The 27,666-nt window shown below is 57.6% G+C and overlaps 1 protein-coding gene across 1 annotated transcript in view; it reads right to left on the bottom strand.

The window, feature by feature from the left end:
* TBX4 (T-box transcription factor 4) overlaps positions 1-2,406 on the bottom strand; it is a 32,798-nt gene extending 30,392 nt beyond the window's left edge. The window contains 5 exon segments of the mRNA XM_077188894.1: positions 561-596; positions 779-937; positions 1,251-1,328; positions 1,480-1,708; positions 2,279-2,406. Coding sequence (XP_077045009.1) covers positions 561-596; positions 779-937; positions 1,251-1,328; positions 1,480-1,708; positions 2,279-2,406 — 630 coding nt within the window.
* Positions 2,407-27,666: the final 25,260 nt, after the last annotated feature.

The following is a 27,666-nucleotide window of genomic DNA, read 5'->3' as shown; positions in this document are numbered from 1 at the left end:
AAACGATGGAGAAAACGTGCGAGGAGGGCTGGGAAGGGCCGGGGAAGGGCTGGGGACACTCAGGGCCCGTGCTGCAGCCGAGGCTCCGGGCGAAGCCACCAGCCTGAGCGGGAGGAGGATGGAGTCTCAAAAATTCCTCTGTCCTTTGCCAAAAATAAAAGAAACAAACGGAGGCCGGTTTTAATTGCAGACTTTCACAACCAGGCCGGACACTGCGGATAAATGGAATTTTTTCTTTTTTTTTTTCTTTTTTTCCTTTCTCCTAGGGGAAAAAAAAGTCTTTTGGGGTTGACTCGCCCTAAGCCTCCCAAAAACCGGGGACAGGAGCAGCCGCGGGGACAACGGATCCTGGTCCAGGGCCGCGCTTTGTGCGTTCCGCGGGATGCCGGGGACATCGCATCCGTGCGCGGAGCGAAGGCACAGAAGCCGCGTTTGATTTAGGGATGGAAAACCCGCAGTGAATTCCCCGCCGGGCCGCAGCCCCGGGAGGAGCGGCGGCGGCTCCGCCACGGGTCGGGCCCTGCCGGCCGCGGCTTCCAGCGCTCGGATTCGCCCTTTACCGACTTAGGCACCGACGGCGGGCCCGGGGCGGCCTGCTGCGGACAGGGAAAATAAAATTATAACAATAAAAAAATAAACCCAAAGAAAAGTGAAGAAAAATGAGCTTTCCTCGCAATCCCTCCCCGTGTCGCGGCCGGGGGAGATGCGCGGTGTCGGGCCGGGCTGGTGGCGGGGGTGAGGCGCAGCAGGGCGGGACGCGGGGCCGGACGGAGCGTACCTGCTCGGGGTCGGGGAGCTGCGGGCTGCTGAGCGGCGTGCTGCTCCCCCCGGCTACGCCGAGGACGGGGGAGCCGGCGGACGTGTCCGCATGGCCGGGCGCGGGGGCTGTTGGAAACCCTTCCTCGGTTTCAGACAGGCTTTTCTCCTGGAGCATTTCCTTGGGGGAGAGAGGCGCAATGTTAGCTCGCGGCACCGGGGGCCACGTCCTGCCCCTCGCCCAGCGCCGGGCACAGCCACCTGCGAGGTCAGGCCCTCCCGGGCCGGCCCGTGGTCGCTCCTCGGGCGGCGGCACTGGGATGTGACACCGTGGGCCCCGGGGGAAGCCGCTGTGCCCGGCAGAGCCGGGCCGGGCCCGCCGGCCCCCGCGGGGGAGCCGCCCACGCGTGGCTGCGCTCCCGCTTGAGGCCAGGGCAGCTCAGGTCTGATGTGGCCGCAGCCCCCCAGCCCCGATTGTTTCTCCCCTCCGGTACCCGTCGGGAAGGGCAGCCCGGCCGGGTCGGTCTCTCTGCCCCGTCCCGTCGGGGCTGCGGGGGCTCCGCGATGAAGAGCTGCGGCGGAGCCGGACGGTGTAAACAGGGGGAGTGCTGGGCTCCGAGATAAAAGGGCCCCTCTTAAACTTGGACGGAGACTGGGAAAAGCCAATAAAGATAAGGCCTGACAGCTCCGCCGGGGCTGCCGCGCATCAACGCCGACTTTTACAGCGCGGAGGGACGCGGCCGCCCGCCCCGCTTGACGGACAGACAGACGGACGGGCAGCGGCGGCGCGGAGGGGGAGCAGCTCCGAGGGGGCTGCGGGGTGCCGCTCCCGGGGACCGAAACCGGCGCTGGCCGCGGACCTGCGGCCCCCGAGGAAGCGCTCCTGAGCTCGGCCCGCAGCCCCGGTCCCTGCCCCGAGCCGCCAAGGCCGAGCCGCTCTTCGGGACAGCGGCTGTGAAGGGGGAGAGAGGGGCTGGGAACCCAAAGTGCAGCTCCAGCAGAGCTCCAGGGAGAACGGGACTGGCACCCCAAAGTGCAGCTCCAGCAGAGCTCCGGTGAGAGCGGGTCTGGGACTCCCAGCTCCATTCCAGATATCCAGGGAGAGCTCCCGCCGAGGAGCCGGACAGCCAGCCCGGCTGTGTGCGAGTGGACACACATACCCCAGCGACCAGCCGCAATCCCCGGGGCAGGGAGCACCAGCGGGGAGCACGGAACGGGGCTCAATGCCCCGAGAACTCCACCGGTCCCTCCGCCCGGCTCGGGGTGTCGGGACGGGACAGCCGCAGCCGAGGCGCGGATGTGTCCCGGTGTCCAACCGCAGAGCGGAGCCGGGTGACCGGGAGGGCACAGGTGGGAGGGAGGTGTCCGCGGCAAAGCCCGAGGGCAAGGCTCCAGCCCCGGACCGGTGCTCCCGGGGTACGGAGCAGGTTGGCTGGCGGGGAGCAGCAAGCAGCAGCGGGGCAGGCTGGCGGCGGTGTCCCGCCCCAGGCCGGGGCTCGGCGGGCTGCGGGGAGCCCCGCACCCTTGGACCCCCCGCTCCCTCCCGTCCTTCCCCCCGCACCCCGGGAACTCACACGGCCGGCCGAGGGGCAGGAGGCGCAGCGGGGGGCTCCGGGCTTGGCCTGGGGGCGGCTGCGGCATGAAGGGCATCCGCGGGGTGCTCAGGCCGGGAGCGGCTCCGCGGCCCCCGATGGCAGCGGCGTGCGGAGCATCCCCTGCTGCGCGGATTCACTTTCCCTTGATCTCGGCGGAAAATGTTCCATAAAGATCCAGTTTGGGGCCTTTCGACTCCCTCCCTCTTTGTCTCCCCCCCTCCCTTTTCCTTCCCCTCCTGTTGCTGACGTTGCCGCTGTCAATCACATCCCTTTACACCGACTCTGGCCCGCTCCGCCCGGCCCGGCCCGGCCCGGCCCCGCGCCCGCCCGACGGTCCGCACCGGGGGGCACCGGCGGGGGCAGCGGCCGCCCGGCTCCCGCGCACCACAGCCGGCCGCGGCCTTCCCCGGCCTGCCTCGGCGCTGCGCCGGGCCTGGCGGCGAGCGGAGCCGCTCGTTGCTCCGGGAGGAGCCCGGGGAGAGGGGACATCCTCGGCACCACCGCCCCCTCACAGCCCCGACGGTCCTGGGGCTCCCCACTGCCCGCCGTGGAGCCGGGCAAGGCCGGGGCTGCAGCGGAGGGCATAGGCCGCGCTTGGAAAGGCACCCGGCTCGGCGGGACCCCGCGGCGGGAGCCGGGGTAGCCCGAGAGAGGTGATGAGGGAGAGCCGAAATCACGCCTGGGCAGGGGTCCCGCCTCAGGAGGGGCCCACAATCCCCGTGGGGCTCCCTGACCCTGCACTGCAACCAAAACGTCCATGTCCGCCGGCCTGCGGCCTGCCTTCGGCTGCGGGTCTCCCTTGCGAGCCCGGGGACGAGGACAGGGCTCCCCCTCTTCTCCATGTCACGACAGAGAGCCTCGAGCCTTTCCACAAGGCAGGCAGGACCTGGGGGCCACAACAAAGCCAGGCCAGGCCGTCAGGGCTGCCCCGAGATGAGGGCGGCAAGGGAAGAGGCCCCTCACACCACCCCACTGGAGCTCCCTCACCGTGCGGCACGGGCACCGCCTGCTCGGGGCTCCCACCGCCACGCTAAACCCCCAAATCAGGAGGAGAACCCTTGCGGGACAGTTCCCGAGTGCTGTCGCGACTTAAAGGGCCACTTCAGCTCGGCTGTCGCGATTACCAAGCCACATACACAGAGGCCCGCAGCGCTGCCGAGCCGCCCCTCACATCGGAACCGCGCCCAGGCCGCGCTACCCTTGTACACACAGGCCTGTCGCGACATCTCCACTGTGCCCCGCGCTATGTCGCGACAGTGCCAGGCTCTGCGCTTCACCGTGCCCCCCGAGCCCCTGCTCATCCCCTTACCCGAGCCGGGGGTCCCGGGCGGGCGCCGAGGCGCCGCTCGCTGCCGCAGCGCCGGGCTCACAGGGACCCCGCCATGGGCCGGCAGGGGCAGGGGTCTTATCGGGGTTTTCTTGAAAGTGAATTTAAACCCAAACTCACTCCCACCGTCACGTGGTGCCGAAATTGGGAACAGGAGCAGAATAAAAAGTAAAGTGGGGTCAACCTCGTAATGAACCTTTTCCCCACTCCTACCAAAAAAAAAAAAAAAAAAAAAAAGAAAAAAAAAAAAAAAAGAAAGAAAAGAAAAAAGGAAAGGGAAGAAAAAAAAAAAAAAAAAGGACCCGAGCGGGCCGGGAGATGCGAGGCGAGCGGAACTCGCAGGAGCCAGCGGGATGGGGCAGGTGAGACCGGGCCGCGGCGGGCCCCCACGGGGCTGGGGCGAGAGGGGACCCGCGGCCGCCCTGTCCCCGCACGGACCGAGCGGGGACTGAGAAGGGGCGAAGGGTGAGGGGCAGCGAGAGGCCCGGCCCAGCCAGGGCTCCCGGAGCGCCGCTCCCGCCGCTGACCCGCCCCGCTCGGTTCCCCGCCGGTTCCGCGGTCGCAGCCGCCTCTGAGCTCCAGGCCCGGCCCGTGCCCCAGCCCCGCGGGCACCGCGCCCGTCCCTCGCTCCGTCCCGCCGCCGGTTCCCACCCCGGCTGCCCAGGGCCGGGCTCCACGACAAGGTGAATTTTGGTGTGGCTCTGCAGCCGGGACCGGAGGTTCGGCTTTGTCTGGATGGGTCTCCCCTCAGCCTTTCCTCCCGCAATCGCGGCAAGGGGAAATGCCGACCGCTGCCTGAGCTTCGTTAAATGCAGTGTTTTCCCCCTTGAACAACAACAACAAAAAAGGCGGAGGGGCAATCCCAGGTGGGGAGGATTTAATTGAAGTAAATCCTAAGACTCTCAGGCCTCCTTCCAGCCTGATTTCCCCGTCGGTGCGTACGGGGATGCAGGAGTGGAGGGGTCGGGCCCATTCCCCGCCGTGCGGCCCCGGTTGGGTCCGGCCGCGCTCGGCTCACCGTGCCCTGAGCCCGGGCAGCACCTGCCCGGGGTGGGCTCCGGGATCGGTTGCTCCGGGACCGCACAGATTTCCTCATCCCCCGAGCACGGGGACGGAGCCGACACCGAGGGGTGAAGTGTCCTCGTCGGACGGAGCCCCCGGGCTGCGGCAGCTCCGTGCGCTTCCCGAAGGCTGCGGCAATTGACGGCGAGGCGAAACCAGCCCGACTGTCATCACCCGGCAGATAAACGGCCGGATCCCCGACGGCAGGGTGGCTCCTATTCACGGCTCATCAACGCCGAGCCAAGGGAGCAGTGGGAGGACAAGCCCCGCTTGCAGGGACCAGCGCTCCAAACCACTCATCACTGTCACCGAGCTCGCTCATGCCTTGGCCCTGAACACCGGCGATTAATAAAAGTTCGCTGTCGCTTTTCTCCGAAGTTACACTCAGTCCGCTCAGGGGAAACTCGAGTGGGATCCGTCCTGCGGGATGCTCCAGCGCTCTTCCTTCCAGCCGCTGCCCCTTTCCGTGGCTCCTCTTCCCCCGAAGAAAACCTGCTTCTCTTCCCCACAAGAAAAGCTGCCAGCCACGACGGAGACGAGGGGAGAAGCGAACCCCGAGCCCGCACCCGACGGAACCCGACGGCGGCGGCGGCGGCTCAGAGCCCCGTGCGAGGCGGGGGAAAAGTCAGGACCGAGCCTCGACCGCGTGGATTGGCACAGATTTACTGACTTGAGAGGAAACTCACCGGTTTACACAGCTGAGAAGGGTTTGAATGGATGAGTACTGAGAAAATGTTGCCGAATTTGGCCAGTAACAAGGCTGGGAGAATGGAAGGCTAATACTGAGTTATGCATGAACTCGGGAGGAATTACACAGCATCAGAGTCTTGCTTCTAAACAGCGACAGTGCCAGATTTCTAATAACTGTGTAATATGCTTATTTATACCATACAAGGACTTACAAACCTCATTGTGCATAGCAGCTGGGTCATATTTCTTTACCCTTCCATTCCTCAGGCTCTTTTGCCAAGAGACTGGTACCAAACACTTCTGGGCTGAAAGGAAAACACAAAATTTAATCGCAAAGAAACGATGACAAGGAAGCGTGGGTAAGATACGGACTGACGTGCAGCCCTTTAATCTTAAGCATCTGCCTGAAATAGATGCACGAAGGGGGCATTGGAAATATGCACGATTTGAAATACGAGTGATTCTCTGCTTCTAAATCGTTCCCCCAATTATCCACATGTATTTCCCTGACCTGGGCACGTTTGTAGGCTCTAAGGCTTTGTTTTAAACTGTTAAATAAATATTTTAACGAATGTTTTAAAACGTTGTAAACGAATGTGCTGCTCAGTCTCGCACCAAGCTCCGCTGGAAATGGGTAAATCAAACGAAGAACCATATTCCCATTTGTTTTTAAATATTTGGGGGGGGTATTTGTTAATTTTATCCCAGCGAACCAAGTGTACTCACCCGTTGTAATTTCAAACAAAGCTATGCAAGATGCAGCCCTGAAATGTTAAACCTGTATCCAGAAATAATTAAATTATGAACGAATATTCGTGTATGTAGACATTTTTTTAAAGCTTAAGTATTTTAGAAAAAAAGCTAACAATTGTGGAATTGCTTTAATTTTTAAAACTAACCCAAATTTTGTCCAAATGCTCTACGTTTTTATTTTTGAATATGCTTACTTATTATTTTTTGAAGTAGCATCTAAAAAACTAACATTTCAAATCAATCACACAATTTTGGAGGAAGAGGTTTTACCATGAGCTTGGCAAAGTCTTTGTAAGAATGAATAGTCCAGAGATCACTGCCCTGCTGAGCGTCAGACTGAGATAGTCCCCAGCGGTATTTCCCAGCCAAAGCTCTGATTTAACTTCAAGATTTACATACATTAAAAAAAAAAAAAAAAAGAAAAAAAAAGAAAAAGAAGCTCCATCTATTTTGCAATAACTTTTTTGATTTTAATGAAAAAAGTCCTAAAGCTACAACATGCTGGAGGATGGGAGGATGGGAGCAGGCAAATGGAGCTGGAATGGGAATGATGGTTTAAAAACTAAAAGGAGAACAAAGGCCAGTGCTCAGAGCTGGTGATTTCTGTGCAGCCTGGCTTCCAGGGCCACAGCAGCCCCAGCTCTGCTCCCTGCACCCACCAAACTCTGCTGTGGGGAGGGGTCTGAGCAGGGCCCGCCATTGGCACAGGATGGGGGCCAAGCAGGCCCTGCCACCCCCGCTGTGCCACTCAGAGCAGGTCAGTGCCTCTGCTCACACCATCCCGAGGCCTGGAGGGCAGCCTGGGAGAGAAGGGACTCAGGTGTGGGTCAGGGTGGCAGAAGATGTGTGCATGGAGAGGGGACAACAGCCCCAGGACAGCTCAGTGTCCTGCAGGGACCTTGGTGCAGTGGGAGGAGGACACGTGGAACCTCCTGGTGAAGCTGCTCTGGAGCTGTGGGCAAAAAGGAGAGGCCACAGCTCCAGAGACTGCACATCAATCCAGCAAGGGATGGCACAGCAAGCCACTTGTCACAGGAAGAAAAGAGGAGAGCCTTGTTTTAAGCCTTGCATCAGAGCAAGAAACTGCCTTAAGGTATTGCAAATCCAGGCCAGTATGCCGGCAGAACATGCTGTGGTTCTGCACAGAGTCCTTGGCATCATCCATCCATCCATCCATCCATCCATCCATCCATCCATCCATCCATCCATCCATCCATCCACCCATCACTGTGCAGGGATGAGGGACTGGCAGAGTCCTGCCCAAAGTGATTATTCAATTTGTGCTGGGCATGAGGGGGAGGTTGTTGCTCTGGGAAGTCACTGTCCCCCAGGGTGAACAGAGGGAAATGCTGCTCTGGGTGAGACATTCCCAGTGTGAGGAATGAAGGCAGCCAGCTGCCAGCTCTGTCTCTGCCCTGGAGCTGGGCATAGATGCTGTCCAAGCCCCCAGTGTGGCACAGTGACAGAGCAACCAGGGCCAGGGGGGCCAAACAATCCTGTTCAAACATCAGAGCCCCCTCAGGGGCCAGAACCCCTGACCACAGCCTGAGCAAGGCAGCACAGCAATCCCTCACAGTCACCAGAGCCTGCTGCTCCCTTTGGCCAGTCCCTTTGCCCCACGGTGCTGCCCACAGGGAATCTTTGCTCTCTTTCTCCCTCCTCCAGGGCTGGACCCAGCGTGGCAGGAGGTCAAAACAGGGCTCAGCACTGCAGCTATGGGGAGGGAAGGGAAAACATTGAGCCAGAAGCAAACAGGGACCCTGGGGGATTAAACCCTTGCCAGAGAGCCGTGCATCACCCTCCCAGGGATCAGTCCTGTCCTGGCTAAATCACCCAGGGCAGGTTTAGGGGTGTGAGGGCAGCCGGGATTTCAAAGGGCAGAGGGGAGCAGGGAGCAGCAGGAGCTGGAGTGGAGAGGCTGGAGCAGAGGCACAAACATTCATCCGGATGTGGAGCTGCTGGGGAGGAGGAGGCAGCACAAGGGGATGGAGGAAGGAGAGGCGAGAGGGAGATGAGGGCAGAGAGGAAGGGAGTTTGCGGGTCTGGGGAGCAGGAGGCTGGGGAAAAGGGGCCACCCTGGGGAAGGGTTTTGCTTCAAGGGCAGCACACATCAGCAGCCAGCCTCTGGGATGTGGCAGCTTGCTCCCTGCTCAGTCACATCCCCCCCATGGCTCCGTCCCACTGCCGGGACACTGATGTGAAACACATTCCTTGGGCTGCAGGGCACAGGGCCAGGCCTGGGACAAATGCTCTTCTGCACTTTGGGGATTGCCCTCCCTGCCCAGGGAGTGGGTTTGCTCTGAAAACAGGGTTCAGTCTTAGGGGTGCTGTTGGCCCCCCAGTAAAGGGACCAGAACTGCAAAAAGGCCCCACATTCCCATTCCTGGGGAAGGTTCTCAACAGAAGCAAACAGGAAGGGAAAGGACAGCCAACTGGGATGGGGCCCAGAAGCTGGGAATTTCCTCCTCCTGGGACATGACTTGCTGTGGGACCCCAAATTTGCTGTAGGTAGAACGAGGGAAGCTGGAGAGAGGGGAGAGACAAAATGCTGGAGCAGCATCTGCCCCTGGCTCCAGCAAGGAGAGAAAGGATGGCTGAGATTCATTAAATAAAGAGACAGGAAAACCTTGCTTAAGGAGCTGTCTGGGAAAGGGGCCATTTCAGGCCTGCTGTATACAAGTGCCAGTGATTTGGGGCCAGAACAGACAATTGCTAAAATTTCCTCCAGGCTCCGCTGTGCAAGGAGCTGCTCTCAAGCAACGCAGTTACAGAAAGTTGTGGGGAGATTGCTGGTGCTTTTCTGCTGGCTCCATCAGAAGAGAAGGGAAAAGATCCCTCAAATTAGGATTTTTTTCCTCACACAACAGCTCAGAGCACTGACCTGGTGGTGCAGAGAGGATGAGGCAGCTCCTGCTGGAGGAAGGGCACAAGCATCTCACCATGCAGTGGGAACAGAGAGAGGGATGGAAAAGGGATTTCAGGATCCTCAGAATCAGTGTGTACCTGTCATAAACCAACAGGGTGAAATTGGGGAAGAAGCAGGAGCAGTGGGAACAGCAGAGCTGTTCCCATGGTGAAGGTTTGCACCACTGAACCTCAGCACAGCCACAGCTCCAGAGTCCAGGTGCTTCTGCCCCTGCCATTCCCTGCTCTGACCTGGCAGCCAGGCTCTGCCCCAAACTCCAACCACTGCTCCACCACCAGAGAAGAGGGATCCACGCTGGGCTCTCTCGACTTGCCCCAGGTGATGAGGCTGCTGCAGGTCTGCCAGCTGGTCAAGGGGCTGGCCTGGCTGCTTCGGGACATCCTCAAGACATTCCCCACCTCTGCCACATGATGTTCATCCCTTTCCATGCTGGTAAATGTCTGGAAAATGCTTGCCTGGGTTGGGAACATCGACCTGAGGAAGCACTTTGGCCAGGGAGCCTCAGGGACTGTGGGGACAGCAGGCACAGAGCCAGCAGCAGGATGGTCCTCTCTGATCCTGACACAGAAATCAGGAGCTGGGGAGGGCTCCATGCCCTCTCTCCTGCTTTGCCATGTTCCTGCTCCGAGCTGAACCTGGGAAGTGTAAAAAACCTGGGTAAGAAATGCTGCTCAGTGCTTTCCAGAGCAGCATCCTTCATCTACAGCACATTCTCAGCACCTCCAGCCAGCGAGGACGCTGTGGTTTTGCCTCTGTGCCGGTGCCACCGACAAAGTGCAGAAAAGCCTCAGAGCTGGAGATAAATGCCCTGAACCAGATGAGATCAGCCGGGAACACCTGATCCTCATTCCCACAAGGTTATGGTTGAGGTTGCGAAACGAAGGAAGTGCCGCACTGGCATGCTGGCAGCAAATCAAAGCAAATGACATTAATTAAAGCAGATGTTAGGAATAGGAAATTAAGCTAAAGCAACATTTCATCTGCAGCGTCTTCTCCAGGCACTTTAGAGAGGGTATAAGTTTACTGTAGGGAAAGAGAAATGAGGAGGCTGGTGCAGAGGATAGATGTGCGGGAAGTTAAAAGAATTAGAGGAGAGTTTTAAAAGCTTTAGACTATACATTCAAGGTCATGTTCACTCTCTGTATTTATTTTGAATTGTGGGTGAGGGGGAAGGCTGAGAGTGCTGGCTGGCACTGCAGGAAGACTCAGACTAACATGGACCAAGCATCCTTGACAAGGGGGCTCAGCCCTGAATATGGGACCCTCCACACTCCTCCCTGCACGGCACTGATGGACCTTGGCACCAGTTTTGCAAAAATAATTTCCCAATTTTGCTTTTCTCAACTCACTCAGCCCCAGAATTTACCAAAGCTCAGCGCATTTCTCTGGGCAGCTGGGGACAAGGGCACCCCTGTCCCCTGCACAGAGGGGAAACTGGGGCACGGCATGATTCACAGTTTTGGAGCACGCAGCAAGGACAGGGCTGGGAGCACTGACCAGAGCTGTACTCCAACCCCGTGAGGAGCCACGAGAAGCCCCTCGGACCCTCTCCCATGGTCTCTGTCAGCGAGGGACCCTTCCTCCTGCTCCCGCCCTCGGGGCTGGCAGCGATGCTGCAGCCCCGACCCGTCGGGGGCGTTCCTGGGGCTGCACTGACGCACCCGTGTCATCCCGGGTCACCCGGCTTGTTCCAATCAGGGCCACACGCGTCTCTGTGCCGGGGCTGCGAGCCCGTGGCCGCTTCCACGTGGCCCCTGTGCCAGCTCACACGGTGCACGTCGGTGTCCCCGTGTCCCCATGGGAAGGGGGCGACATCCCCGCTATGCCCAGGCTGTGCCAGGAGCTGTGCCAGGGGCTGTGCCATGCGGAGTGCCAGCAGCACGGCAGAATTCCCACCTCTCCCTCTGCCTCCGCCGTGCCCCGGCAGCGGAGCGAGGCGGGAGCGAAAGATGCTGGTGCAGCCTCCTGACCCCTGCGCTCTCCTCCTGCGCTGCTCCGCTCCCAGAGCGGCTGCCGTGTTTCCCCCGGAGCCATAAATTGCTGGCGGGGCCCTGGGCGGGCTCCCCACGGCGGTGTCTCCGCGATGAGTTACGAGGAGCGAGCGGCGCGGCCGGGGCTCCGCTCCAGAGCCCCAGCGAGGCAGCGCCGCTCGCTCCTCCCGTAGCCCCGCAGCTCCTTTCCCCCCTCTGCCACGCTGCCCTGCCGGGCTTCACCCCATGGCACCCCCTGCGCTCCCCGTGTGCCGAGCAGCGCTGGCTGGAGCCGCTGTTTACCCAGGGCGAGCGGGCAGATGGCTTGCTGACAGCTTCAGGAACACCTTGTAGCAGTTGCGGTGATTCCCGAGATCCGTTGCTTCCCATTTCAATTCACACATCATGATTTCTAAACCTCAGCTTGTACCTTCCCAGCAGAGCTCCCCACCTCCATTCCTGGCTGCACGCAGTCGCTACCGGCCCGGGAATGACGGGGAAGGGGATCCTGTGAGCCACCCTGACCCTGCCTCCTCCAGCGGCCCTTCACCTGCCAAAGAAAGGGGAACAAGCAGCGCAGAGGCTGGAAATCACTTTGAGGATGTAAGGACTCAGGGGTGGAGAATTCTTTTTCCATCCCCTTCTCCAGCTGAGTAATGGTTGTAAATGTATGGGCAGCAAACAGGGAATTGGGGTCTGAGGTTGGCATGTGGGAGTCTCTCCTGCTTTTGGTGTGGAGCATCTCTGCTTGGGATGAGTCCCTGCCATCAGCTGCTGGCACCAGCATTGTCCCCCGTGGGCTGTGGCACCTGCTCAGCCCCTGATGCTGTTTGGGGGCAGCTCACAGAGGCAAAACTGAAGCTGGGATGGAGCCTGGCCATGGTGGCTCCTGTAAACAGCCCAAGTTTGGTCAGCAGGAGGCTCAGCCCCAGCTTCCCCACCTGGAATGGCTGCTGGCCCCCCTTCCCTTGAGGAATTGCCTTCTGGGCCTGGTGGGACCCCAGAGCTGGTTCTGGGGACCTTTGTGCTCCCTCAGCAAGTGTGAAGCAGAGCATCTCACACTTGTGTGCATTCCCTGCCCTCCTTGTGCTGCTGTGGCAGAGCCTTGGCCTCAGGGTGACAAAAGGAGTATGTTTTTCCAATTAAAAGAGCCAAATGTGTTTTCCTGCCAGTATTTAGTCCAGCCTAACGTGCAATGTCTACATTTTAACCTTGAAGAAGCCTCTGGAGACACTGCAAAATAAATCAATACTAGTCCACGTGCTGGAAAACAGAACCAATAAATAACTTCAGAGCAGCTTTTCTGTTTACCCTGTGAAATTCCCACTCTTGGCCGTGTGCTTCAAAACAGAGTCTCAAAATAAAATAGAAAAGAAAAACAACCCCCTGAACCCTTCATTAGTGGCCCAGCGTGAGGCTCTCCAGCCAGGCAGGGCTGGTTTCAGGTTGCAGGTGCAGGGCCAATTCTCCACTGACCTCTGGGCTGGGATTTGGGATTGAGGTTGCCTGTGCAATGCTTGAAAAATATTAAATAAAAACACGAAAAAAGAGAAATGTATACACCCTGTATGGTTTCTTATGGCATGGAAGGTGCTGGAGGAAAACGAGCACCTGGGTTCTTGGATAGGATATCCCCAGCCTGGCTCCTGAGCCTGATCCAAGCTCCAGTGCTGCAGCCAGGATTCCTCGAGCCCATCACAGCCACAGGGGTCTACACCCCATGGTTTTTTACCTGGTGGCATTGCTGTGTCCCCAGATGATGAGGGGTAACCATGGCCCTCAACCTTCTCCCTCTGCTCTTCCCAGGCTGGTTTGGGGCCAGTCAGGGATTCACCAGCTCTTCCTCCTTTCTGACAACAATAAAGGTGTCTTCAGCTTTAGCATAAAATAAGATTTACAGGAGCTATTAAAAAGCAACTCAAAGGCATTTTTCTGCATCCTGCTGAGGAAAGGTCTCATGTGGGAGGCAGGTGGGGCTGCAGGGACACACAGAGGGCAGCTGGGGACCCACCTGTGCCTGCAGGCACTGCTGGTGCCACCAACACCCGTGCTGGTGGCACCAGCGGTGCCATGGACACACAGCAGGGTCAGGACACACAGGGGCACCCCCTGCACAGGGCAAACCCCACACAGAGTGACCCCACGCTGCCCTGGGATGGACAGATGGACACTCAGCAGGGACAGGACACACAGCAGTGCCATGGACATACAGCAGGGTCAGGACACACAGCAGGGTCAGGACACACAGGGACACCCCCTGCACAGGGCAGACCCCACACAGAGTGAGCCCACGCTGCCCTGGGATGGACAGATGGACACTCAGCAGTGCCATGGACACACAGCGGTGCCATGGACACACAGCAGGGTCAGGACACACAGGGGCACCCCATGCACAGGGCAAACCCCACAGAGAGTGAGCCCACGCTGCCCTGGGATGGACAGATGGACACTCAGCAGGGCCATGGACACACAGCAGGGTCAGGACACACAGGGGGCACCCCATGCACAGGGCAGACCCCACACAGAGTGAGCCCATGCTGCACAGACTGCCCTGGGATGGACAGACGGACACTCAGAGCTCCAGGGAGGCTGGTGGGAGGCAGGTCCAGCTCCTCGGCCTCCCACCAAGGCCAGCAGGGATGTCCCACAGGCAAAGCCCATCCTCTGGCCAGGGAGAGCAGCCGTGAGCAGAGGGCTGAGCCTCACAGTCCTCCCCTGGGGCTCGGGGGGAACCTGCTGGAAAAGCATCCAGGAGAAACAACCCCCGAAGGAAGCAGAAGGGTTTTAAGTGGTGATTCAGGAGGAAAATCTCTGTTGTCCATCCCCGCTCGGAGCTGCTCTCCCTGCAGAGGGATGTGTGTTCCCTCGGGGGCAGAGGCTGCTGGCACTTCTCTGGGCTGGGCTCTGCCTCTGAAGCACTGAGCATATCCCAGGAGCTCCAAATCTCCTTCTCCGAGGGCTAGCAGGGAGGAGAGGACCGGGAGTTAATAATGTTGGGGAAATCAGGGCAGCCATTTACAGTTTCACTCTGGTTTGGCACCCACCCCTGTGGCCCCTGTTCAGAGCAGCTCCGTTTTCACTGAGGCACAGCAGGGTCCGAGCCCTCAGGGAGCAGCAGACTCGCTGTCAATGTCCAAAAAGCTTCAGGCTCCAAAGCATCCACCAGGAGAAGGTGGTGAGCACCTGAAATCACAGCACTGCCCCCACCTGCACAGATTTACCCCAAAGCCAAGGCCAGCAGGACGTCAGGTGCCTGCTGGAGCACAGAGCAGGAGGAGACATTCCCACCTCGAGGGAAAAAGTGGAAATACTTCAGCTCTTGCATCCTGCAGTGAGCACAGCAGAGGATCTGTGCATGGGGTAGGTGTCAGCCTTGCTTTGGGCAGTCCCTGTGCCATGCAGCAGCTCCAGGAGCCCTGTGGGAAAGGGAAGAGGCAGTGTTGGCTTTTTGTGGCTGGGAAAAGGGACACACAAACCTGCAGCTCATACAAGGTGAACCCCAAATGCACCCCAGACTGCAGCTCACACATTCACATCCCTGTCCTGCTCTGGTGCCACCACTGCCACCCCTCTGCTCCTGTCCCTGCCCTGCACAATGAGGGGAGAGGCCAGGACCTTGCAGGGTGTGTGTCACACTCAGCACTGGCCTGTAAAAACACGCTGTGGGCATAAACTGGGCAGATTTAGCAACTGTAGGGCCTTCTGTTCTTCCTTACATCTCTGGGCCATTTCCCCACCCCTTAAATGCTTTACATTATTTATTACATTTCATTTAACCCCAGCCACGTCCTCCAAATAAAATTTATTTTGCAGCTGTCATTCAGGTTTACTCCAGCCTTAACCTCGTAATCCTATTGATTCCCTCATTATTCTGGGAGTGGGGATTGATTTCATGCCTTCTGTGCTGTGGAGAAGCCTTTGCTCATTAATCTCACCCACATTTACAAACAGCCCATCCTGCTCATTCATTATTTTCTCATTCCCTGACTCACGGGGTGCTCAGCTTGTCTGCTTTGCCTCCTGATCTTGGGGTGTGGATGGAGAGGGAATATAATCCCTGTCCTAAAGGGCATCCCCCTGCATCCTCACAGCCTGGATCTCCATGCCCAGAGGGTGATGGGCTCCCATACAGGGAATCTCCAGAAAATCCCCCAGAGCTGTGCTCTGCATCACCTTTGGGACATGCCCCAGGTCTGCATCCTGCTCAGGAAACCACTGAAACCAGCTGGGCTGGGAAAAACAGGGAACCAGAGCAAATCCAGCTCAGAAAGGTCTCCAGATGGACACCCTGCACCCAGCAAGGAGCACCCACAGCCAGGCCCTGCTGCTCAGGGCTGTTGGACAGGTACCTGCAGTACCTGTTGCTGGGGTTTGCTGATGCACACACATGTGCACGCCTCCAAACACACCAGGAGTGTGTTTATAGGGTGTGATTAATCACTCAGAGCCTTTCATAGAGCCCCATCCCTGTGCACAGCACTGTACAGTGTATGGAGGAAGACATGACCCCTGTCAGGGAGGCTTAGAATAAAAAATAGGCAGACACTATAGTTCAGACACGTAATAAATCCCCCAGAAGGGCCAATCTCAAATATTTCAGCTCTTTCTCCCTCCCCTTCCCTAATATATAATTGTCTTTGTTGGATCAATACAGAGGGGCTTTGTGGAAGGAGCAGGTTTTAAGGGAAGATTAATGTAGTGAATTATATATGCAGCTAGGAAGAATTCTAATATTCAGCTTCCAGGAGGAGAAGGAAGGTCTGTGGGATCAAATCCTCCTGGCAGGGTGGGCACGCAGTGCCTGGTGGTGCAGGCAGCCTGAGGGATGGATGGATGGATGGATGGATGGATGGATGGATGGATGGATGGATGGATTCAATGAGTGTGATTTCAGCATGGCATAAACCAGCATGTCTGGGCTGAATCCCCTGAGTTTGGGGCAGGTTTTGTCCCACCACAGCTGCCCACGAGGCTGTGAACCCCCTCACCCTCCCGACACAGCCAGCAGAGAGCAGACAGGGCCCTGAAGTGTTTGTCACTGGGGTATTTGCCACTGAACACCCATTATTTATCCACAGCAAAGCCCTGTGGGTTTTCATTTTCATAATTTCATTCTATCATTTCTCTGGGTGCACAGACACCCCCAGCCTCTGCTCAGAGCATCCTGCAGATGAATGCCCCCTAATCCCATTAACTGCAGTGCCACAGGGCTGAGCCCTGCTCTGCTGAGCCTCCCCAGCAAGGTGTGCATCCTGGGGAGCACGGGGCTATCATATGGAATAAATTTAACTGAATCAAGTTTTGATTAAATGCCATAAACATGATTGATTTGCTTACATACCCTCTCTGTGACGGTCTGTTTAATTTATTTTTTCATTCTGAGAAGGGATGTTGCATTGATCCCAAACATTAGCTTTGACTGCCACCATAAATTCCCATTTTAGGGTGACCTGCAGCAGCCTTATTAATATTTTTACACTTACCCAGCAGTTGCCAGGGTTAACCCTTCCACAACGTGCCCAAATTGTGCAGTGCTGTGGGGAGACCTCAATGAGAACCAGGGGCTGCAGCCAGCAGGGGAAAGTCACCTGCTCTGATGCCACCACTCCAAAGCCACCAAACCCTCCTAAAGCTGCTCCCTGGAGCCCTCAGGACCAGGGGGATCAGCACAAACCCTGAGGCAGCATCTCCACCAGGTCTCTGGCAATGAAATTGTGCCCATAGCATGTCCAGAGTGGGCTGTTTGCTCTCTAAATCCCACAAAACCCAGCACACCTCTCACCCTGCCAGCCTCTGAACCAACACTACCACAGATTTCCTCACAACAGCTTCTCTATCTTTCTTTTTATCAAGGGCAAGGGAAAAAATCCTGCCAAAATATTTTTTTAATATATTACTAATAAATTGGAATAATGCTTTATGTTTTCAATATATTTTCAATTTACTGCCATGGTCAGTATCTTGGTTGCTATGTGTATTTTATAAGCAACATCAATGATAACCAGATTTAGCTGTTGGTTTCTCCATAAATACTGTGTTATCCACCAGAAGTGATCTCTGGGAACACAGTGTCATTAAAAATAATGCTGAAAATCAGCAGGGAAACACCAAAAGCAAAAAAAAGAATGAATCACTTCCAAGCACATCTTGGAGATACTGGAATTTTTGAGGGTTTATTTGGAAGATAAGCTGATATTTAACACATATTTTGGACAGATCCTGCAATCCCAGTGTCCATAAACCCCTCGAGTAACACATGAGCTCATTGCAGGCCAAAGCAGGAGGGGTTTCTGTGCACTTGCACTCAAGACAGTGACACAGGACACTTGGAGCCTGCCCAGGTCTCATCCCTGGTAGGTGGGACAGCACAGAGTCCATCAGCTGCAACCCACTCAATCTCATCCCTGCCTCCTGTGCGGTTTTGTGTCATTCCTTTCACAAAATCCCAGGAGAGTTTGGGTTAGAAGGGACCTCAAGGATTCTCTCATTTCACCTCCCACCACCCCAGGCTGCCTCAAGCCCCACCAAGGCTCTGAAGAGCTGAGCAGGACAAGCACGTGAGGGCATCTCTAAATACTGAATTATTCAGCAGAAACACTTCTGCTGTCCTCCCTCCAACCCAATTAAGCTGCATTTAATTTAATTGAAAAGCACATTCCCCCTTTTTTCCTACAACCTCTGGGAGCTGGGCTGGCGATTCTTAGTGAGAAATCAGGTGCAGCAAGGACCTCACTCAGGATTGAGACTTTTACCTGCAGGAGCCCAGCCCAAGGATTTGAGCCAATTTGACCTGAATTCAAGGAGCAAAGCTGGAAAAGTGATGCTGTGTCCAGGCTTTGTGCAGGAACAGGAGCAGTGCAGTGCCACCTTCCTTCTTTGTGGAGGAGAACAGCCCAAATCCACCCAAACTCACTCAAACCCACACATCCCCATCAGGCCAATTTTAGCCTTGTTGCAGGCAGATCTCTCACTCACCTCAGCTCTCTTTTATGAGCTGGACAGTTTGTTCTCACTGAAGTCAAGTCCAGGCTGCTCTGCAATCAGGGAGCTCAAGGGAAAGCATCCAAATCTCTCAGCAAATGAGCCAGCACAGCCTGAACCACCACAGCTCCATGGCACCTCAAATCCCAACAGCCCTCAGCCAGCACCTGCTGTGGGGCTGTGTTTAATTAATGAATTAATGAATTTAATTAATGAATTAATGAGTGCTGCGCAGTAAATTCACAAATTATTAATAACAAGCTTCCCAGGACCCTGCAAATATCACGCAGGAGATAAATCTTCACATCACCAGCTACACAGGGGGAGTGTGGATGGGTGCTGGCACCCTGTAAATCCAGTGAACCTGGTGCTACAGCCCTGGAAACACAAAAACCACCACAAAGCCATGGCAGCATGAGGGGTTTGTCTCCCTTCACCCTTGGCAGAAGCCAGAAAAACATCAGCTCAGTATTTTCCCATGGTATTCTGGCTTTCTTGCTTTGAAAAAAAAAAAAAAAAAGTAATTAATTAAAGGATTTAAAGGTTTCATAGCCTCTTTTCATCTAATATTTAACGTGCAAGAGTTTCTGCATGCCCAGGTTAGGTAAACATTAGAGAAGATTGTTTATAGAAATTATATACAGAGCAGTGCTGGTTTAATTTATCAAAAAAGGTTTTGTTGAAATAAATTTATTTTACAGTGAAACCCACTTAAACTTGTTAAAGGAGTGACCTGGTTGCAGTGAACCTGTTTGTGCCTCGCCTCAGGGGACAGCACCACGATAGCATCTCCCATGTAAATATTCCCTGCCCTCCCAGAGAGTGGGACAGGGCAGAAACTGTGCCAAGGAGAGGGTGCCAGGCCCCTCAGGGGATGGAAGGACGGGCCCTTGGAGCTCGCAGGGAAATTTGGCCAGCACATGCAGTGGTTTAATGCTGCATCCACCCCTCGGGTGGGAGAGGTGGGAGCAGGGGGTGACCGTGGGGTTCTGGGGCTGCACTGTGATGCTGCAGGGGGAATGCAGGGGAAATTATGGGGAAATGCTGGGGAAATTATGGGGAAATGCGGGGGAAATTATGGGGAAATGCAGGGGGGGAAATGCAGGGGGGGAAATAAATGCAGCTCTAGCAGGGATAAAGGATGTCAAAACCCCTCCAGCCTCTGCCTGCCCCTCGGCCTCACCTGCCTCTGCAGGTTTGCCGTGATCGATTGCCGGTGATATTGATAATTGCCGTTATCAGGCTCCTATTGTGGGAAATTACCAGAAATAACCCAGTAGCCATTTTTCCCTTCCCCCGAAGTTTACCGCGAGGTGGGGAAAGGCAGAATCTCTGCTCTCGCCTCCCCTCTGCTGGCTCCAGCAGCGCTTGGCTCACGGCTGGTTTTGCTCCTCTGGTTTACAAGTTAAGCTCGGGGAGGACAAAAGCCCACCAGCATTCCTCCCTCATGGCGCAGGTCAGATTAACAGGGGGAAATTAATGCTAGCAGGTTTCAGGGAGATGAAATGCTTTGGGAATGAGCAGATGCATTAATTTGTAGCATGTGGCTTTAAGAGTTCATTTCAGTACCGGGAATCACATTCGTTCATTCATCCATTGAGGAGGCATAGCCAGGTACGGGGCTTTGTGCAGTTCCCACAGTCTGGCCTAAAGGTATTTATAGTCTAGAGCTGGAGGAAAGAAAACACAGAAAAAAGGGATGGGATAAGGGAAACTGTGCTTTGGAAGCAGTCTATGCAAAATCCACCAAGGCAGAATTGTCTCGTTAACAGAGGGAGCAATTTGAAATTATATAGGAAAGGTGGATAAAACCTGGAAAGCATAAGAGCCAGCTCTGATTTCAAAGTCCATGGGAGCATTCCAAGGCAGAGCTTTAAAATTAGAAACAGCATGCAAAGGTACTTTTCCACTGAAATGTCATGTTTTCCTTGAAAGGAGCTTTTTCCATCTCGAGAACGCGTTTTGTCACCGAGCACTGAGTGCACTTCTCCCAGCAGACCTGCTGAAGCAAAAACTCTGGGAGAAAATGGAGAATCACATCCAGGGGCTTGGCAAACAAACAAAAGCCAGGGAGAGAAGAGATTGAGCAGCACGTTTCCATCAGGGAGGTTTGCAGCTCGTCCTGGGCTCCTGACACCACTTGGCCCCTCTGCTCTCTGTTGTCTGTCTGGACCTGAATTCAGGTGTTGCCTCCAGAGCACCAGGTGAGGTGAAATCTCTCGTGCATGGTCCAGGAGGAGCAGATCCCATTCCCAGCTGTCACTTGGATGCAGGAGAACCCCTCTGTGTGTTCTGAGGTCCCTCTGTGATGGGGGTGATCCACCAGCACCCTCCGAGCTGTGACGGCCACAGCCACCGCCCTGATGGCCAACACAGTCCCAGCTCTGCTGGACGCTGCTGTTTCCAGGGGATGCAAATGCCAGACCCCACAGACACACTCTGTGGGACCCCCTTGTGTCCCCCCAACACTGGGTACGTGACAGTGGTGCCACCAACCACCCTGGTTGTGCTCATCTGCAGAGAGCTGCAGGGGAGAAGAGGAATTTTAGGAAAGCGGGAATGTAAAAAGGGGATGCAAAACTCCAGGAGACCCCTGGCTTAGCAGAGCTCCCACTGCAAGGCTGAGCTCACCAGGGGGACAAGAAGGGGCTGGAGGAAGAGCCCCACAAAGAGCCCTGTTCCAGAGCAGCCACGAGCACACGGAGGGAGCAAATTCCCGGAGCAGGGGGGATGCTGCAGGGCAGCTCCTGCCCGTGGCCGTGTCACAGCCCTGTCCCAGCCCTGTCCCTGCCCGTGTCCGTGTCCCTGCCCGTGTCCGTGTCCCAGCCCTGTCCCTGCCCGTGTCCCAGCCCGTGTCCGTGTCCCAGCCCTGTCCCAGCCCTGTCCCTGCCCGTGTCCGTGTCCCAGCCTGTGTCCGTGTCCCTGCCCGTGTCCCTGCCCGTGTCCGTGTCCCAGCCCGTGTCCCAGCCCTGTCCCTGCCCGTGTCCCTGCCCGTGTCCGTGTCGCAGCCCGTGTCCGTGTCCCAGCCCTGTCCCTGCCCATGTCCCAGCCCGTGTCCCAGCCCTGTCCCAGCCCGTGTCCGTGTCCCAGCCCGTGTCCGTGTCCCAGCCCTGTCCCAGCCCTGTCCCTGCCCGTGTCCGTGTCCCAGCCCTGTCCCTGCCCGTGTCCGTGTCCCAGCCCGTGTCCGTGTCCCAGCCCTGTCCCAGCCCGTGTCGCAGCCCGGGCCTGCAGGTGCCCTGGGGACACGGCCCCTCCCGCACAGACGGCCCCGCTTTGAAGCCCTGCCGAGGCTGGCGGCAGCGGCAGGGCTGGAATAAGATGGCTTTTAAACTCGGAGTGAGATGAAAAGCAGCCGGAAACGCATCTGAAGGGTGACTGGAGGGCTAAGCCTGCTTTTCTCATGCTCGCTTATCCCGGGCTGCTCCGCCAGAGACCGCATCCCCTGGGAGCTGCTTTCTCAAGCTCTGCTGCCTGTCCCGGCCCTTTGCTGCTCACATCTCTGCTCTGCCGGGAGGTGAAGCAGCAGTGGACTTTCAGCAGAGATGTAAAAACCTTTTTTTTTTAATCATTAAAAGTCCTGTGTTGTTTCCTGCCACAACTCCCAGGAGCCCAAGCCTGGTCCTGAAGCAGCAGCTGAGGTGCTTCACTCCAGGAGCTGCTGCGGTTCTGGAGCAAGGGAAACTCCTGTGCTGCTTCTTGGAGCGATTTGGGAGGAGAAACGGGAGCCTGGGGGGTGGCACTGCCCAGGAGTGGGCAGCATTCAGCAGGCATGCACAGCACCAACAGGAGAAGAAGAATTCCCTTCCCCAAAGCATTCCAGGCTAAATCTACTGTTCCCATGTTTTCTGAGCACTGACCACCTCTTCCACTACACCCCTAATAGAACATGCTATAAAACCATGGCCAGACAGCCCCATTCCCCACGGTGCCAGGCAGCCAAGAGCCAGAGCCAAGGCAAAGCAGAGCTGTCTGGGGCACATCAGAGCAGGGAAATCACCCCGTGCCTGTTGCTCAACAGGGGAGACACCCCTGGGCATCATCAGCTGAATCATTGCTCTAACAGAGCAGCCAAAACTTGAAATCAGGTTTAAAATACCCAAGGGCCTTGAATGGCTTTTTACCTATTAGATTTCTGCTCTCCTGTGCACTGAGTGTCGTGGAAATGGTTCTGAGAAGAGCAAACCCAGAATGCCACGGCCTCGCTCTTCTTGGAAAGAATTTCATTGCTTGTCGCCTGCACAGAGCCCCTGTGAGGGGCATTAGGAACACAGGAGGCCAGGAGAAGCCTGGATCTAATGAGATTTGTGCTAATTCATGTGATTGTTTATAAGAACTACGCTGCTCTAAGCCTGTTAAGCCACTCTGCCTGGCCAGGACTATCCCAGCTCTGGGCTGAGCACCCTCCAAAGCCCGAGGTTTGCTCAGAGCAGCTGGGCACACATTTTGCCTGGGAGAACACAGAGAAATCTTTGCCATTTCTCCTTAGCAGAGCCCTCAGAGCACTCTCAGGAAAAATCTGCCCCTGTTTTGCTGAGGATGCCCTCCCTGCACAGCACCAGGCTCTGGGATTCATGGGCTGCACCCCTGGGATCTCTGCAGTGCAGCAGGGGCAGAAAAGCAGGAGCAGCCCCAGGGCTTTTCTGCCTCCTGCAGCTGCCAATCCACCACCCCTGGGCTTCTCACTGGATTCTCCATCAAGAATTCCCAGTACCAAGTGGGAGTTGGAGAAGAACACAGGGACAAACCCTCCCAGTCACTCAGATCACGCAAACTGGGAACATCTCAGAGCTGGGCCTCAATTTCCTCCCACCACCCTGCTGGAATAAACTGTTGTTGTTGTTGTTGTGTGTTCCCTTCTCTTTTCCTTTGTTCCTTCCCTTGGTTGAAGCTTGTCTGAGCCTCCCTCTCTTCTCCCAGCCAAGCTAAAGGTTACCCCAGCAATCAGCCCGTGGTGCCAAAGAGTCTGCCCCGAGCTCAGCCCCAGCTCTGGGGGAGCCAGACATAAAGAGGGGGCTTTAATCTCAGATGTGCTCGCTGATAATCTGCTCTGCAATTTGCAGATAGGGCAGTCTGGGCTCTCCCAGGCTCCAGGGAGGGCAGGGGGAGGCAGGACCACGTTCCCATCCAGGCCCTGAGCTGGCCTGTGCATCCAAACCACCCACAGCTCATGTGGCCACCAAGGCACCCAGACATGATCCTGTGCCCCCAGAAGTGGGAGTTTTGGCCTTGGGTTTGCAGCAGTCACTTGGGAAATTATAAACAGCCTGTTCCTGTTCTGGAAGGATCACAAGCATTGGGGGGGGGTCTCAGAGTGACTTGCAGAGGGGAGCAGTGAGATGGGGGGGTGGGATCCCCCTCAGTCCTGAAATGGGGTCCCAGCAGAGCACCCCAGGCCACAGGCTGAGCGTGTGAGCTGCCAAAGCCATTTTTTGCCACCAGGAGCCCCACGGGGCTACCCCAGGGTCAGGGTCCCTCCAGCCATCCCTGCCTGGGGGACCTGGGCAAGCCCAACCCAGGGCTCCCCCCATGGTGGGGGCCTGGCTTGGCTGCTCATGCCCTGCCCCACACACACTCCCCAGCCACCCCAGTGAGAGGGACTTCCCCTTTTTGATAATCCCAAGAGGAGGAAAGCATCCTCCTGTTCACGGGACCCTCCACCCGGCCATGGAGGGAGCAGAGCATCCCCTCTGCCCAGTTCTCCCCATGCCAGGAAAACGGGCATTCCACGCAGGCAAAGGGCTCAGACAGCCAGAGGGACGGTCTGTGCTTTAAAACACCGGGGGAAAGCCAAAGCAGCGCAGCTGGAGCCAAAATCCCCGCAAACGCTCCCTCTCGTGGAGGCTGGCTGCTCTCCTGCTCGCGGCGCACCGGGAGAGGTCTGGTCCCAAAACTGCCCCAGGGATGAGGGGCTCTGTAAGAACAAAGGGGGCTGGTGACACCCTCCCCTCCAGCATCCTCGTGGTGTGAGCCCCCGGTGCCCAGGGGGATCTCTGGAGTGAGCAGGACACAGCAGGCATGGGATGGGGTGAGCTCAGAGCTGGGGGCACGTCTGAGTCCATCACTGAGGGTCCTGGATGCCTTTGAGACTTTAACAGCCAAATTTCTGCCCCTTCTCCGTGTGCAGGAGTGCAGGCGGAGCAGAGGGAAACCCCAGGAATTCCTGTTGGCATCGGCCTTGGCTGAACCCCACATGGAATTGGCTTTTTTAAAGCCATTTTCAGGGTGTCCCCAAGGCCTGGAAGGGGAGGCTCGAGCTGGCCCAGGGACAGCAGCACTGCAGTGTCTCCTCCAGCTCATTATTTCCCAGCCTGGGGAATTATTTCCCAAAAGTCTTTAACGGACTCCCCCCAGCCACACAGGATTTTTGCACTGACAACACCTTTCTGCTGGGAACCGAGCCAGGATCTCCACAAGGTCATTTTGCAAAGACAATTAGGTAGTCCCTCGACAGAGCTGTCTCATTTTAATTAGATCTTATTTCCAAAGAATTACCGAGTGTGCCAGGCCCAGGGCTGGAGGCAAGGGCCATTTACAGGAATCAATGGGAAGCAAAGGACAGATGTACCTGTGCTCACAGCAGTGCCAGAGGGAGAGGAGCAGCCTTTCCTGCATGATTTCATCCATCAATTCCCCCGGCAATGCAAGACCTTCCGTGCAGAACACAGAGCATCGCTGCTTCAAGCTGCTTGTTGGGGCTCAGGCACCTTGGAGCGAGCACTCCCTGCATTCCAAGGGGCTCTGGGGATGCAAAACTCCAAGAGGTGCCTGGCTTGGCAGAGATCCACTGCAAGGCTGAGCTCACCAGGGGGACGAGAAGGCTCTGGAGGAAGAGCCCCTGTGCCATGTCCCCTACATAGAGCCCTGTCCCTCCAGGCTTTCCAGAGCAGCCAGGAGCACACGGAGGGAGCAAACTCCCGGGGTGGGGTGGTAGGTGCGTTTTTGGCAGAACCCACAAAGATGGGGAATGGTCCAGCCAGGTCCCCGACAATCCACTGGACGGCTGCTCGCATGGACACATGAACAGAAAAAGCAAACAGGCACCCACACGAACTCCCTCAGAAAGGTGCAAGGTGGCCATGCAGGTGGCAGGACACAGGGGACAGACGGACAGGAGGGACAGGAGGGCGGGCACAACGTGGGGTACCTGCCACAGACCCCCCACTCCTGCGGGCTGCAGGAAGCCAAACCCCTGGGATGGCTGAGAGTGGCACCCATACGGGCGGCTGCCTCTGAGGAACCCCCTGAGGAACCCCGGGACCCCCTGAGGACCCTTTGGGGACCCCCGGGACCCTTTGGGGACCCTCTGGGGACCCCCGGGACCCTCTGGGGACCCTCTGGGGACCCCCGGCCCGGCCGCGCCCCCGGGGCGCCCCTCGGCGCGAGGCCGCTGCGCCACCTGGCGGCCGAGCCCGGGACAGCGCCGGGATTCCCCGGGTTTGGGGCGCGTCCCGGGAAAAGCCCGGGATTGGGTTTGGGTTGGGTTTAGGATTGGGTTTGGGATTAGGTTTGGGTTTTCTGCCACCTCACAACCAAGCGGTGCCGCTCCCGTGCCGCTGGCCCCAGGCGCGGGCTGGGAGCGGTGCGGATTCACCGGGGCTCCCCCCGCCGGGAGCCTCCGCTCCATCCCGTCGGATGTCCCGAGCAGAGCCTCCTCCCTTCCCGCCGCGGCTCCGAGGAAGGCTTGGGAAAAGGCCCGGGCGGGCGCAGAGGGGCGACGGACCTGGCTCTCCCTCGGCATCACCCGCCGCTGTAAACAACCGGAATAAACCGAGAGCCTCCCCTTTCCCCTTTCCCACCCTGCCTGAAGAGCAAGGACGGAGCAAACGGTGCCTGCGGCTAAGAACCGGCTCCGTATCAAAATAAACAGCTGCTTTTTCACTGATAATGTCTTTGCCCCCTCCCCTCCGCCCCCCAGACACCCACACGGATCAAAGTGGCTCTGGGAACCTTGTGGCAGGGAACAGCCTGGACGTGCGTCCTTCCCACAGCCCCGGCCCGGCACAAGGACCGTGCCCCCGCGGGGATGACGGGCCAGAACCGGAGGAGTGGGGCTAAGAAGCCTTTGAGATGCCGGTGCCCGGAGGAGGGACTCAGGCAGAGGGTCCAGAGGCTCAGCCCTAGAGCGGGAGGGGAACTCTCACAGGGAGAGACCGGCTGAGCTCCACACCGGGGCTCACCCCACCGCCCCATAAATCCCGTCCGGCCGCAGGTGCGGCCGCGCATCCCGCCCCGAGCGCGCAGGTGCGCGGGGATGTCCGGCCGGGATGGGGGGCGAGGCTCCGCCGGCAGCGGGGCCGGGTGGGGGCAGAGCCCGCCGGGCCCCGCCGCTGCCCTTTGTCCATTGATCCGCGATCGGGAGCCGCAGACAGAGCGGCGGCCCCGCGGGTAATTGGGGCTCCGGGGCCGTGACCGCGGCCGCGCCCCCCTCGCCCCTGCGCTCCGCGGGGAGCGGGGCCCTCACCGGGAGCCGGGGCCGGGGCTGGGCCCGCTCCGCTCCGTCCCGGGCGCGGAGGCAGCGCGGCGGCAGCGCGGCGCCAGCCCGGCGCAAGGAGCTGCCGCCCACCCGCCCGTTCCGTCCGTCCGGGGCTCCCTTTCCCCGACGGCCGCACCCCGCGCTCGCACGGTCGGGAGCGGCCGGAGCTCGTTGAAAAGTTCCAGCGCGGGATTGGATCCTGCGTGTGGCAGCGACAGGTCCTGGGCTGGGAGCAGCTCCTGGCATGGGGCAGGATGCTGGCACCAGGCATGCCCAGCTCCATGGCATCGTTCTCAGGCCCTCACCCCTTCTGCAACATTCAGTATTTAAGGGGAGCTTATAAAAAATAGAGAGTGACTTTTTACACAGACAGGGCAAGGGAGATGATTTTAAACTAAAGGTGGGGAGATTTAGATTAAATGTTGGTGGGAAATCCTTCCCTGTGAAAGGTGAGGCCTTGGCACAGCTTGCCCAGAGAAGCTGTGGCTGTTCCATCCCTGGGAGTGTCCAAGGCCAGGTTAGATGGGGCTTGGAACAACCTGGACAAGTAGAAAGTGTCCCTACCCCCAGCAGGGGCTTGGAACAAGATGGGTTTTAAGATTCCTCCCAACCGTTCTTTGGTTCTGTTACTCTGCCCCACACCCAGACCCAAAATGCGCAGTGGCCCTGGGGTAACCCACGAGCACAGTGGCCCAGATGAGGGGTGAGGGGTCCTGCAGAGCCCCCCTGGGCTGCCCAGGTTCAAGAGCCGTGGCAGTGCTCCCCCTCCGCAGGGCTGTGAGATGCTCTGGCATGAGCTCATGTTCCTGTTTACAAACACCCGCCCATGGAGCCCTTCCAGCAGCGCTATTGTGCTGCACGGCAGCTCAGCCAAGGCAGCCGCGCTTTGTCCACCAGGCCCACGGAGCCCTCAGGGCAGCTCTGCTATTTTTAGTGCCCGGCCAAGCACCTCGTGCGTTCAGCTGAAGAAATCCAGAACTCACCGCTAAGCCAGTGAAGGTTTTGGTGTGTGAGGACCTCGCTGCTCTGCTGACACGGCACCAGCGTTTAGGTGGTAAAACAGCAGCTCCAGGCACCACCAGAACACCCAGAACTTTATTTTTGTGACTCAGCAGTGAGCACAGTGGCACGGC

The sequence above is a fragment of the Agelaius phoeniceus genome, chromosome 20 (assembly GCF_051311805.1).
Source record: "Agelaius phoeniceus isolate bAgePho1 chromosome 20, bAgePho1.hap1, whole genome shotgun sequence".
Taxonomy (NCBI): domain Eukaryota; kingdom Metazoa; phylum Chordata; class Aves; order Passeriformes; family Icteridae; genus Agelaius; species Agelaius phoeniceus.
Note: the sequence above shows the minus strand (reverse complement) of the source record. Positions and strands in the feature narration are given on the sequence as shown.